The 13,702-nt window shown below is 51.2% G+C and overlaps 1 protein-coding gene across 7 annotated transcripts in view; it reads left to right on the top strand.

Annotated features, from left to right (window-relative positions):
• The window catches only part of CASZ1 (castor zinc finger 1), a 152,372-nt gene that overhangs the window by 106,322 nt on the left and 32,348 nt on the right, over nt 1-13,702 (top strand). For all 7 annotated transcript variants that reach the window (XM_048967503.1, XM_048967504.1, XM_048967505.1 and 4 more), the window contains 3 exons: nt 4,840-5,680; nt 7,571-7,639; nt 11,858-11,948. In XM_048967503.1, the coding sequence (XP_048823460.1) occupies nt 4,840-5,680; nt 7,571-7,639; nt 11,858-11,948 (1,001 nt within the window). The remainder of the gene's footprint in view (nt 1-4,839; nt 5,681-7,570; nt 7,640-11,857; nt 11,949-13,702) is intronic.

Here is a 13,702-nt window from a genome sequence, read left to right as displayed (position 1 = left end):
TGGTAGAGTAGATCTTCCCTAGGTTTGTTCTCACACAGAGCGTGTAAGCGTGCTTGTGCCCACCAGTTGACTTTACCCAGCAGTGATACCCTCTAAGCTGAAAGCTGACCATGGGTCCCAAGGGCTGTACAAAAAGAAACCTCTAACAGATGCCCAGCCCCTCACCCAGCCATGCTCCATCACTGCTTCCCCTCTTCCCCAGTGGCTGCTACCACCCAGCATTGGCCCCTCCACGAGGGCTGCCCTGGCACTCCTGCCTTGTTAGGAGTAATACACAGCAGCTCCATCTCCTGCCCAGCAGAGCTGCTCTTCTGAAAACTGCGCAGCCCCCATTTCTGAGCTGGGCACTGACTTGGGTGTCTTCCCCCAGCCTACGTGTGCATTTCCTATTTTCATATAGCTCGCGTCTTATTTCTTTACCTCATTCAAAATCTGTGTTCAGCCACAGCTACTGGGGAAAACCCCAGCTGAGTTTCTTGCTCGTTTTCTGATATGCGGGCCCCCAGATTGATTTTTTGGGGCCATATTAGTGCTAAGCCTCAGAAGAAGCTTAGGACAGATTGAATTCTCTCTATTAGGGCAGCAGCTCCCTCCCCCTGATTTGTCACTCGGCTGGGTTGGATCTATAATTGAAAGATCCCCCCCTAATCTGCTCCACCTGTGTGCACCCTCCCCTGATCTCAGCACTTTGTGAATCCATCAAACTTTCCTCCTTTTGTGTGTGCCTGTGTTTTCCTCCTCCTGTTAATAATGCAGCCTAAACTCATCTCCGTCTGTCCGTTCCCCTTCTGGAGAGGCACATTCTCTAGTCTTCACGAGTTCAGTGGCAGCGCACATAATTATGCATATAAGATATAAACAGAGCTGTTTAATTATCCTTCGCCACATCAGTGACAGAGTAATTAACAAACATTGCAAGATCAATGAGGAAAAGTGTGACCTTCAGTTTCCTTTGATAGGAAAGCCCTTGTCGTTCCCAGACACAAGGTGATTGTGCCTGGACTCAGTTTTCAGTTTGTTTTAATTCCCTTTAGCCCGCATTTGCAGCTTTTATTTGCCATGAAAACTAGAAGGAGGGGAACCTAGAATGTCAAAATACATTGCCAACCTGTGGAAAATGAGAAGGAACTGAGGTTTTTTGTCAGGTCGGAGTTGTCAGTGATATGCCTTTCGTGGGCTGTGCTGTCAGAGGATTGCACAAAGATCTGTAAGCTGTCACTGGGGGCTGGACAGGGGGCAGGTAATGGCACGTGGGGCTCACATACGGAGCCACTCGGGGTTTGACATAAAGAGGACGTGCTGCTGGGTCTTGGTCGTCTGCTTCAGGAAGTCTGGTGTAAATGTGGATGGCAGTGATTCCCTGGAAAGCACAGTGTGAAGGATCTGTTGTGCTGGAGAGGACAAAGTATTCCTGCCACCAGTGTCCCCTTCCAGGGTCATGCAGTGGGGCTTGCTGGGCATCACACAGGAGTTTGCAGAGGCTTGCTCCGTGCTCTTTGGTCCTCGTGTTTTGAAACAAGACAGCTGATGCCCATAGGGAACACGCAAGGACCAAGGAGTCGATGCTGAGCCTCACTGTGTGCCTCCAGGAGCTGCAGAGCCAGCGGCCGGCAAGAGATGTGTGTCAGCCTCCGACCTGCCCACACACAGTGTTTCCTCATTCATTCACGCACCCTCTCCTGCACCCTGACTGACCCACGGTCCTCCACACACATTTATATATAGCATTTACACTCCTGGTACAGGCTCTGACCGGGATCCCTTCCCACAGTGTACTGGGGGAATTTTCCTGCACAGTCCCCTGTTCTTCCCTCTGCCCATTACTTACACACTGTTCTAAAGTGGTCACCAGGAGCTTTCCCGTGTGCAGGTTTTCAAAGTTTTCTTAGCCTGTGGGCTGTCTCTCTCAGAAAGGGAATACTAGCCTTCAAAATACTCCTTTCAAAGGGAATATTCCTCTTCTAGATTTCCTGCGCAGAGCCCACTTGGAAGAATGTGCATGACAAGTGCCAGTTTCTCTTGCGTTATCCTACTGCCCCCAGATTTCCACGTCCCCCTCCTGAGCAGGATAAAGGACAGAGCCCTGGTTGGGATGCCCCATCCCCCAGGATCCAGACCTTGAGCTCCATTTGGGCTGTTTTGCTTTTCCTTCCATATATAGTGTGCTGCTGCAGGCTATTTTTAGCCCCTTTTTTGCTAGCTCCGGATCCTTTGTGATACGATAGCTGCTCTGAGACTCGCAGATCTCTGCTCTTTGGCAATGCCCACAAATGGAGAGCCGCAGCGAGGGGAGAGGGAGCCCTTTTGTTATCACACAGAAGGGGAGAGAAAAATGCGATGCAGGGGGAGGGCTGCTCACTTTTCACAGGGATTTGTTTCTCAGCCGCTTTTCTTCTGCTTCGCTTCTGTCTGCACACGGGTATGGGAGAGCTGTCTGTCTGCTCGGTAACAAGAGTGGGTTGGAAGGGTCTCGGGTTGGAACGCAAGAGCCCCCAGCCTTCTGCCTAGCTACAGAAACGTGGAGGTTGTCAGGGCTGTAGGGCTGTGTTGGTGGATGAGGGAAGGTGTGCTCTGTAGGCAGCGGGAGCTGGCCAAGGTTCCATCTAAACGTGGATGAGAAATGACAGCAGCGCTCACAAAGCCGTTCATCGGGGGAGGTGTCGCAGAACCCAACCTGAGCAAAGGGAGACAGACAATGCGGGGTGTTGTGGGGGATGAGGGGATCAGATCTGGGGTGCTGAAACCTGAGCTCACGCTCAGACTTTGCAAAACTCAGAAGAAGATCTGAAAGCTCACCCTTCCCAATGGTCTTGGGTTGTGCATCTGAGTTCTGCACCAGTCTGGCCACAAGGCTTGTTATTGTGAATAGGGTACAAGGCTTGTTATTGGGCCCTGTGGGTCTGATTCTGTGTTTAACACCCCCCAGGGTGTGCAAGGACCAAAAGCTACATCCAGAGCCCCCACCTGCAGGGACACTGCTGCCCATTCTGTACCTGTCAGGATGCCTGTTCTGAAATTGGGCATGCCAAAATCCAATGCAGGACGATGGTTCTAACTGCCCAGTTCTAACTGGCGGGTGATCTGGGGCTGAAGCAACCCCCAGCACTGGGCAGGGTGCCTGCATCGTGCTGCTTGCAGGCTGCAGCCATGTTCTGCGTGCGGCCTTTCTCACGTACCCGGGGAACTGGTGCAGCAGCAGTTCTGCTCTGTGAACTCAGCTGTGTCGAGCAGTATTGACACAGGAATGTGACCCTCACAGACACGCACATTTTAATGCCTGTTCGAGGCAGTCTCTTCCTCCTCATAGTCCTGTGGAAGCAGATTTGTGCAAGCTGATGGCTGCTAAATTGTGAGATTGCTCATTGACTGGCACTTGTGCGTGCAGAAGTGCTTGTGTAAATGCATGCCCAGGCATGTGGCATTACAGGCTATCAGCTCCCCAGTTCATAGGTTTGTTTTCATGCTTTGGGTCTGTTAACAACTTCTGTGGCTCGATGCCTTCTTTTCCAAGGCTGTGCTGTCTGGGTCTGAGCTTTGCACCCAGTGCCCAGACCCTCCACCTGCCTCCTGTGCCCCTGCTGGTGCTCCTGTGGTAGCCTGCCTACCCCAGAGCTCATGTGAGTGAATGGAAAGGATGATAGGGGAGGTCTGAAGGACTGCTGCATACAGTAAATCTTTACTCTGCAGGAGAAAGCAAGAGAGAGAGGAGGAGGAGGAGGAGGAGGAGGAGGAGGAGGAGGAGGAGGAGGAGAACCACTGTGTCAGACTGAAGCCCAAATGAGTCCAAGCTGCCGCATCAGAACAATCTGTATTTCCTCTTTATACTGATATTGGGTGACCTCCAGATGTGTGTTCTTCCCCTCCTGGTGGCCCAGGAAGGGGAACAGGGGAGGGAGAGAACCCGGGAAGAGCTTTTGCCTGGTCTCCTGGTGCCCCCAGGCAGAGCAGCCCCTCCTGCCCCTTTCCCACTCACTGGAGGGAGCGCACCTCTTCTCTCTGAAGCCCACATGGTGTGTCCTCAGCCCAAATGCTGATGGAGAGAATGCTGCATCCATTTGGCACCTGCGCAGGCTTTCCCCTTTTCTTGTACTGGGAGCTGTTCTTGGCTGCTCAGGATGCAGCCAGTAGGTTTCCACTGTCCTCACTGAACTGCTGTCCCTTGGCTTGTGGCAAGGAGAAACTCCCCAGTCACTGGGAGAAAGCTGGCTGAAAAGAACTGCAAGAAGGACTGCAGCGACCACTGGAACCATCCTGTCTTTGTCTTGGCTTCTCCACTCCTTTCCCTCTCTCCTTCCCACGAGCTGCTCAGGCATGCAGCCCTACCTTCCTTCATCCCCACCTCTTCTGCCTCCCTTGCCTGCTCAGCACCGCCCCACTCTGCCCTCTCCTGCTGCACCCCTATGGTCACCAGCACTGCGGCCCGTCGCCGTGGGTCTGTCCGTGCACACACACACTCACACAAGGACAGAACCGCATAAACCTCAGCATATTGGCATTGGTCTCACTTCCAGTAAAATTACTTTTTCTTCATATTAGGCCAAGGCGAGAGTGCAGAGACATTTATGAAACTTTGTTTAATGTACTGAAAAGCCATCGGCTAGAACATTTAGGAAATTGATTTTCCTGGCATTGATGAACTCTTTTTATTTTACCCCAGTATTAATTACTTTTTTTTTTAAAACAAATTAATTTAAGAGTCGTAAAACCTAACAAGTGAGCCAAACGTCAGTAGATCATGCTCCCCTCTCCTCCTAACCCCCCTCCTCGCTACCAGTGCTGGTATGGGAGGAGAAGAAAAATCAACCCATTGCATGACTCTCTCCCTCTGGTTCTCTGCAGGGGAAGCTTCGTCGCTGCGAGATTACGCTGCCACCACCATGAATGAATTCCTGGGCATGTTTGGCTACGATGACCAGAACATGCGGGATGAGCTGGCCCGCAAGATCAGCTTCGACAAGCTGAACGCTGCTACCTCAGAGGCCACCGCAGCTGCAGCCTCTCTCCCTGGCGAGGACGCCATGAGCAAGCGAGCTCGATTCTCCAAGTACGAGGAGTACATCCGCAAGCTCAAGGCTGGAGAGCAGCTCTCCTGGCCCATGCACTTGGCTAAGTCTGAGGAGCTGGGCTCCAAGCTGGGCAAAGAAGCTTCCTCGGTGCTGGCGCAGCCCATTCGGCTGCCAGGTCCAGATGCCTCCATGCTGACGGAGACCAAAGCCACCATCCTGCCGCTGCCCTCTCCCAGCAGTTCCCAGATGCAGGGCCTGATGTCACGGGCCTCCAAATACGACTTCTTCATTCAGAAGCTGAAGACGGGTGAGAGCATCAGGCCACAGAACGGCAACACTTACAAGAAGGCCTCCAAGTATGACCTAGAAAACGTCAAGTACTTGCACCTTTTCAAGCCTGGGGAAGGCAGCCCAGACATGGGAGGAGCCATCGCCTTCAAGACAGGCAAGGTGGGCCGGCCTTCCAAGTACGATGTGAGGAACATTCAGAAACTCACTCAGGTGAAAGCTCCAACACCCAGCCTGGCCCCTGCTCCTCTCGCCAGCACCCCCAGCAGCACTCCCATGGCCGGCCCGGAGCAGGCTGTCTCCTTGCCATTCAACACTCCTGAGTACCTGAAGTCGACTTTCTCCAAGACAGACTCCATCACAACTGGAACAGTCTCTACAGTGAAGTAAGTGTCCTCCCACTGTTCTTAGCTTTGTGTTAGCGAGTGCATGGGTCAGTAGCAAATCATAGTCCGTGTACTGATACGTACTGCACTGTTAATGAGATGTTTCTCTTTGCTCTCTGTGTCTGCTCCTGTCACACTCTCCATCTCTGTCTTGTGCTGAGGATGTGGCCTGCCCTCAGCAGTCACAGCCATGAATCCAGAGCCTGCTAGCTCCTGGGCTCGTATGCTGAAAGGAGAGATAAGGGGACATGGTGCTGTCAGCGCTCTGAGGTCAAGATCATAACTGCTTCCTTCCCTCTTCCTCCAGTGCCCCAGGCAGCCAGCCGTGCTGTGAGAAACCGATTCTTGCTTCCATTTAACTCAGTGGCAAAACTGCTGAGTGATAGAGAGGGAGTCTTTGTGTGTCCTAGAACATCCCGAACATTTCTGTGCCTAATTCCCATTGATTTTACAGGAATTAGGCATACATGTACTTTTATGGGACTGGGCCTGTGTCTTCTCAATGTGCTTGTTCCTTACACAAATGGATGTGATTCAGTTACCCTGCAGACTGGGCAAACTCATTAGCCCAAATACCACTAATGACCTCTTACACATTGCTGGCAATCTCTGCAGTGATGCCATTGACTGAATAGAGATAGTCAACGGCCTTGCCAAACTTTGTATTACTGTGTAGTTTGGCTTCCCAAGGTGGCAGCTGTAGAAGAGCTGCACGCATACCCGAGGGGCACAGACACAACTGCACAGTGCATGTACCAGGGATGACTGTGTTTAAATGCCATGGTGCAGTGAGAGTGCCAGGGCTGATATGGGTCTTTCTGTCATCAGAATCTTTTGAAAAAGAGTCAAACTGCCTAAAAAACCTTCTGATTTGACACGCCACTGATTTATCAGTGCCACATTTCCCTGACTGGTGCGCAGAGCTGGTGATCCTGCCTTTGTGTGAGGCAGCCATGCCCCAGCTGCCTGCAGACAGATGTGGGAGCTCTGTGGTTAGGGTCAAGAAAGGGTAAAAGATTATTATCTGACCCCCCGCGTGAGAAGAACCTGGTACGTGCTCCAGATGGCAGGCAGGGACTGCTATTACTAAAAAACACGGCTGTAAATATTCCTGTAGGCACCGTGCCTTGTTGTGATGGGTGACGTGGCCAGAGCCTCTGTGCCTGCAGTATCCTGAGCGCTCAGCTGCTCAGTGGTCACCGCGTGGAGGCTGTGAGCCTCCGTCTGCCTGGGGATTCCAGCTTTATTTCCTTTCTTGTGCTCACATGGAACTCGGAAGTGGCTCTGGTCCTTCTCCTCCGGGCTGCTTGCTACAGACAGGCTTTTGTGGTTAAAGAAGGCAACCTGCTGGCTGTGCTAACTTCTCTCTGGGACCTGGCTTCCTATTCAGTCCCCACTGAAACCCAGTAACCTGGCAGGAATTGTGCATATCCACATATACCACAGGTTGAAACTCAACCATTCAATGCTAGGAACTCGTCTACCTGCTCTGAGTAAACCTGGGCAAAGCTGTCCTTGTTGAAGCCAGGATTGTGCTGATGGGCCAGTGTGTCTCAGGTGGGCTTAGCCTGCCCCGGAGCTTTTTTTCCTCTTGCAGAACTCAGCGAGGATGTAATTTTTATGTTTCCAATTGGTGCCAAGTAACCTAAGCTCACGTGGCATGGGTGTTCGGTTGGTTTTTAGAGATTAAAATAAATGCCTCTGCTGCCCCATCTGTGTAAACACGGGCAGTGTTGCAAGGTGCTTTGGGGAGGCCTCTGTCTTCATGTGGCCATCCCTGGTTTGCAGACGGCGTGTGGTCACCTCCCTCCTGGTGTGTGGTGCTGTGCAGAAGCAAGGAGCTGTGCCTGCCCCTGCTGCTGACCAGCTCTGTCCTCTGTTTCTCCCTAGGAATGGATTACCCACTGACAAACCCACCGTCAGCGAAGATGTAAATATTTACCAGAAGTATATTGCCAGGTAGGCAAAACTGTCTTCTTTCTTGGTGAGAGGGCTGGGAGAAAGAGGGTAGAATGAACCTTGGAGAGATGAGGTTTGTCCATCTGGCCCAAGTGTTTAAAACCAGCTGTTGGCACTTCCATTTCCCTCTGGCATCTGCGCTCACTCTGTTCCCCTGCTCGGGATAGCAGTAGCTGTGAGAGGTGTACAGGCATGCCAAGAGCGTGCTCGGCTCCCCAGAGCTGCTAGACTTGTGACAAATAGTGGAAAAATGTTTCACTGCAGAAGCCTGTGATGTAAATGGGAGCGCCGTGTCTCAGCTGTCACTCTGTGCCCGGTGCTGTGCCAGTTCCAGCCTTTTCCCCTGCTGTGTCCGTGCCCACTGGAGGCAGAAGGACATGTCGTCTTCAGAGCACAGGCTGGGAGGAATCCACAAGTGAATCGAGTTTGGGCAGCTCTCAGAACCAGTAGGGGATATTCTGCAGCTCTGTTACTTGAAAACCCTCGCTGGCTGTGTGCAGTCTGGGACACCTCGGCTGAGCTCTGGCCAAGCAGGAATGAGCAGTGCTGAAAAGGAGCCCAAGCTGCAGCGGTGGCACAGAGTAATGCCATCAGAGCCAGAGGGAGAGAGGAGATTATTGCAGAACACCTGCCTGCTTTGGAGCTCGTCAGCCTCTGCTCCCAGCCCCTGAATCCTCCTTTGGTGCTGTCGAGGAGCTCACTGTGAGAGCCCCTTGTGTACAGAGCCACACCAGCGAGCACTTCTCTCCACAAATGCAGCTGAAGGATTTGTTCCCACCAGCACATGGGGAACAGGAGGGGAGGGGAATGTGCACTGTGCTTCCCCATCTTGCCCGAGACTGTGGGGGCTTCCTGGGGGAGCCAGCTGCTGGGGAGCTGCAGGGAGGATTGGGCACATGGGCAGGGCAGGAGGGTGGGAGCAAGTGATGCCCATGGAGCCCTTTTGCCCACGTGCGTTCTGGAGCAGAAGGGGGGCAGGAGGCCACTCGCGTGCAGCTCCTCTGGTGCACGCAGCAGCTCACCACCTCCTGGGAGGGCACAGGAAGGAAAGCAGGCTTTGGGCCCACGGCTGCGTGGCGCAGAAGGAGCAGCGCCCTTTTATTGCTGAGCCTGCTGGGTTTCGCTCGGAGGCGACGCCGCTCTCGGTGTCCCCAGCTCCCCTCTGGCACAGCCCTGCTCGAACCCCACACCGCATCCACTCCTCTGAGTGCTCGGCGAGCCCCTTCCCCTGGGCAGGTAACCGAGCAGGCTGCTGAGACAGCGCAGGGACACCACATCCTGCTCAAAGAGCTCCGCAAGCCGCCCGCTGGCGGCCCAGCCACATCCCTTCCATTTACACACAATTTTAAAAACAGTTCTAAGCCTTAAAATGAGGGGGTAGGGGGGGAAGAGAGACACGACACTGTATGTCTGCGCTGCATAATTAGCTTAATGAGTTTGCCAAAGCCATTGCCAAAAGCTGCCCAGGGATAATCCATTCTCTCGCACAACAAAACAAAACCTCTTACTTAGCTAGTTTGGGGTGGGTTGGGTTTTTTTTTTTAGTTTTTGTTTTTCTCTATATTTATAATTTAAAAAAAAAAAAAAAAAGACCACAGAAAAAAAAATTATTATTATTATTATTAGTGCCTCAGCAGATGGTGCTTCTGGCAGCACTTGCTTAAATATTTATTTCTGTGTGGGTTTCCTCCCCCCCTTGTAATTGGGGTGGGTTTTTTTCTTCCTTCTTTCACATCATCGTTACAGGGTAATGAGTCTGTAAACACTCACTAAGCATGCCGACTCCTTTATTTATTATTTTTATTAGTATTTATTTATCCTGGTTTTTCTTTCTAACTCTTGCCAGATCAAGACTGGTTCTTTGGCCAGAAAAAAAAAAAGAAAGCGCAGAGATTAAAGTGAGGGAAGGGGAGGGAGGTGTAATTGTGAAATGAATCTGTGCCTGTACTCACAGCTTACGAGTTTGGATTTGCATATCAGCGTGATGAAATGGCCTGAGTTTGCAATCAGGTGTGTGTGTGCTCACGCCTGTTGGTGTGCATGGAAATTGTGCGGACGGTCATGTAAATTAATCGGGGTGTTGATGCACCTCAGAGCATGTGCATGGAAATGGGCGCGTGTGGATGCGTGTAAGTGTGTGCTGGGTGAGCTTTCCTGTTATGAAAAAAGCTAAACAGCTGCTGTGCTTTAAAAATTAATAGCTTTGAACTGTTTCAAGTGTCAGAAGAAACACAGGATAAAGATAACCCTTTAGGAACCTCACCCTGCAGGCTGAAGGAGCAGCCTGTCCCCTCCGAGCCGTGTGTGCTGCGTCCATCCTTCCCCCAGCACCCGGCATGCTCAGCTGCCTGCAGAGTTCTTTGATGTCCAGCCCTTCTGCTGCAGCTGGCATCTCTGCTGCATCATCCTTACCCTCAGTGCTCTTTGGGGCAGCTCTCCCCGAGCTCTGCCTTTGCCAAGTGTCCCTTTGGCCCGCACGCCCCATCTCCCCAGCCCTGCACGGTTCTTTACTCTCCCCGTGCCATCCCACAGCTCCTTGGCCTTTCCACAAGCCCCAGACCAGCAGGACCAGTTCCCTCAGCGCTGCTTCGTGCCCTCTGTTTGTGCAGCCAGCGTTGCTGTTTGCTTTGTGGGTTGTTTCTTCTCCACTGCCAGGGTTTGTTCCAGTTTCTCAATCACCTGTTCTGACGTGATCCCGATTTCCTGCGGTATTTCTTCTCCTTCCCCAGGGAAGGGCATGTCTGCTCCTGGCATCTGTCCCTGTCTCCCTTTGTGAATGCCGAGGAAAAAAAGTAATTTAATTTTTTAGCAACGTCTACCTTTTCTGTCAATTAAATCCCCCCTCCGTCTCCAGGAGGCCCTGCTGTCTCTGCAGTTGACCTCCTCTTCCTCACTGCACTCCAGAAATGCCTTATTTAGTACTGCTCTCCATCCTGGCTCCTTTTCCTGTCCTGCAGCTTAACGTTACCTTGCATTTTGGTGCTCCACCATCTCTCCTGCTGCTGCCCCTTCCTCTGCTGCCCCAGGACACCCTCACTCCTCCTTTTTTCCCCTTTCCCTGTTGCCCTTCCTTGTTCCTTTCTGATGCCCTTTATCATCTGTGCTCCCGGTGCGTTTAGCATGAAGTGACGGGAGGAACCTTTGAGCAGATGGCACTTTATCTCTGAATGTTTCCCCTCTGAGTCCCCTTCCCTCCCTGCTTTTCCCTTTCAAGCTCTTCAGCTCCTCCGGTTTCCCCAGGTATACGCACTGAAGATCTCCGCACGGATCAGCCTGGCACCACAGCATCCTCCTTTGCCAATCCCTGCTCTGTCTGTCAGCACACTCAGTGCACTGTCCATTTGTCTGCAGCTACCATGTGGCGTCGCTGCCTTTTTTCTCACCCTTTATGTCAGGAATTATACAGATTTGCTGCATGGAAGGCAGCATGGACTGGGTGCCCTGCTCCTAACTGCTCTTTAAGGGCAAGCTGAAAATCCTACGCCTTTGCCTTGTGCTGGTTAGCTGTGAGCAAATGCATCCACATGGAAAATAACCATCAGCAGTGCATAGGAAGAATCTGTACACAGGGTAGAGGTGACTGCCTGCAGTGCTTCACTGTTCTCTCATCTCTCCTCGTCTTCCTTTGCTCTCTCCATCATCTCAGTTGCCATATAATCTTGCCATGGTGTTGCACTGCCTTCGTGGCTTCCCTCCGTTCTGCAGGTTGCAGCCTCCTCTGTAGTGTGACACCAAATGGAGACATAACTTGCACTAATGAATTTCTGGGCTTTCTGTGATCCTGGTAGACGTGTGTGACCGATGTTCATTTGTTTCCTTGTGGTGTGGGAGGTTTCTGAAACTCACTGCTGAGCTATCCAAACTCACTAATGAGAATTCCAGAATTGTGTGATATTTAATCCCTTTCTTACTTTTCCACAAGTAAGCAACTTTGAGGTAATAGAGGTGAATTTCAAAGAAAAAACGTATGCAGATTCAGGAGGTAAAAGCCCGGAAGGATCTTTCTCAGGAAACACCTGTTTAAATAGAGACAAATAAGAAAAGAAAGGTGGGAAGGGCCACTGTCCTCAGAGGTGATAAAGCAGGTGGGTTTGGGTGCCCTGGCCACATGGGATGAAGGCAGGAGTGGGACTCGCTCTGTTTATACCTTGCTCACAGACACTGCTCTCAGGACACCGTTTCATTCTCTGTTCTCCTGTCCTCCTCTCGTGCACACAGGTTTTCTGGCAGCCAGCACTGTGGACACATACACTGTGCATACCAGTACCGAGAACATTACCACTGCCTTGACCCAGAGTGCAACTACCAGGTAAAGGAAGGGGTATCACGGCACAGCCACCAGGTGGGAAGGGTCCTGCCTAGGAGAGGTGCATGTCCTGTGTGCTGTCCTCCCTCATGTCATCACTCTTCTGCTCTAAAAAGAGGGCAAGATACATTTTGAATTTGCTAGAGTATCGATCAGCTCAAGCCAGTGGGAACTACTCCAGATTTACACCAGTGAAAGCAGGAGGATAACTTCTGCCTTGGTACAGATGGTGGCTGAAAGCAGGGCGTGCTGTTCTGTTAGCCTCCTGCTGCCCAAGTGAGGCTGCAGTGGCAGTAGCTGCAACAGAACACCCAATAAGACCAGCAGCAGGCCGGCATCTGTGGGGAGAGCTGGGGGCAGGAGCATGTCCGATGCTGTAATTGCTGGGAGATCTGCCAGGGCAGCAACGTCAAAGCAAGCTGCATCACGTGCTGAGTGTTTACCCTCTTCCCAGGTCTGTGAGCTTGACTCTGCCATTTCTGTGGTCAGGCTGAGAGTGTGTAAGAGGGAATCCCAGAGTTCACCTCTGCTGTGCATGAGACACAACTTCTGCCCTACCCGGGAGACCTTCTGGTCTCATGGGAGTGCGAGCCTGACCACAGCACGAGAGCTGATCTGGCTCTGCTGAGTTTGCCTGTGGGTTTCTATTGATCAGAGGAGGGTTTTTTCTGGGATGCACACAGTGGTCCTCCTAGCCTGGCACTCAGTAATTGAGATGAGTCTGTCCCAGCTGTGACACAGATATCTGTGCACCAGGAAAGAGAAACATAAAGAATGGAAAGACAGAAAAACCTATTATTGTGATTGGTCTCATGATTATTTCCTAAAGAGTCTGGGAGCTGCTTGCAAAGGAGCTGTCTGGTCTCGCAGGGAATAAGGATTTAGGCTGCTTTTTAAAATGCAAATTATTTTATGGCTGAGATATATTTTATAATAAGTAACGCTCTGTAATAAGTGGGCACAAATTAACGATGATTGGCAATAGCAATCCTGTATGTACACCCAGGGAAATCATACCTCCGGCCTCCAAGGGATTCCTGTTGAAATCTGTATCCATCTTTTCTCATGCCAATACCAGCGAGATTGATCAGGATTGATATTATAGAAGGAGAGAGTGGAAGCGATAATCATTTGTTTCCTGTGAGGGAGACTAGAAAAGTTGTTAAACATTAGAATGCAGGGCTTTTCAATTACTCCTCAAAATAAATGGATATTGATTTCTTTTAAAAAATCAGATTTACTTTCCCACCTTCTCTGTTAAATATTGATGTCTGTGGGAAATAGAAATGAAAAGCTTCATTTTAAAGGCACTTATCCTGCTCTGAGAGCGGGCTATCCCCTCATTACTTCAGGCAGGTAGAGGATGGGAGGGATCTTCTGGTCATCCTCATCTGGCTCTGAGCTCTGCTACCAGCATATCTGTCACCAGAAGAAAATCCTGTGTTCTCATTTTCCTAAAACAGCCATCCCACCTTGTAGGGATGGCAGACAACCGACACCAGGAAGATGCTGTAAGAGACTGTTTTTCCCAGTTTCTAGTCTGACATGAATGTGGCAGCCAGTGTCTCACTAACCACTGCAGTGAGGGATCTGGGAGCTTGGATGTCTCTCTTGCAGGCGGTGTAGTTTGCTGGCTTGCTTTCTAACTATAGCAGTCCTCGAGATAGTAGCAGCTAAAATTATGTTAGAAGAATTGCGGTCTTAAAGCTGCAGGGAGCATATTCTGAACATCACCCCAGTGTCATGTTTATGATGTT

Source organism: Lagopus muta, chromosome 21 (genome assembly GCF_023343835.1).
Source record: "Lagopus muta isolate bLagMut1 chromosome 21, bLagMut1 primary, whole genome shotgun sequence".
In the NCBI taxonomy this organism is placed as follows: domain Eukaryota; kingdom Metazoa; phylum Chordata; class Aves; order Galliformes; family Phasianidae; genus Lagopus; species Lagopus muta.
Note: the sequence above shows the minus strand (reverse complement) of the source record. Positions and strands in the feature narration are given on the sequence as shown.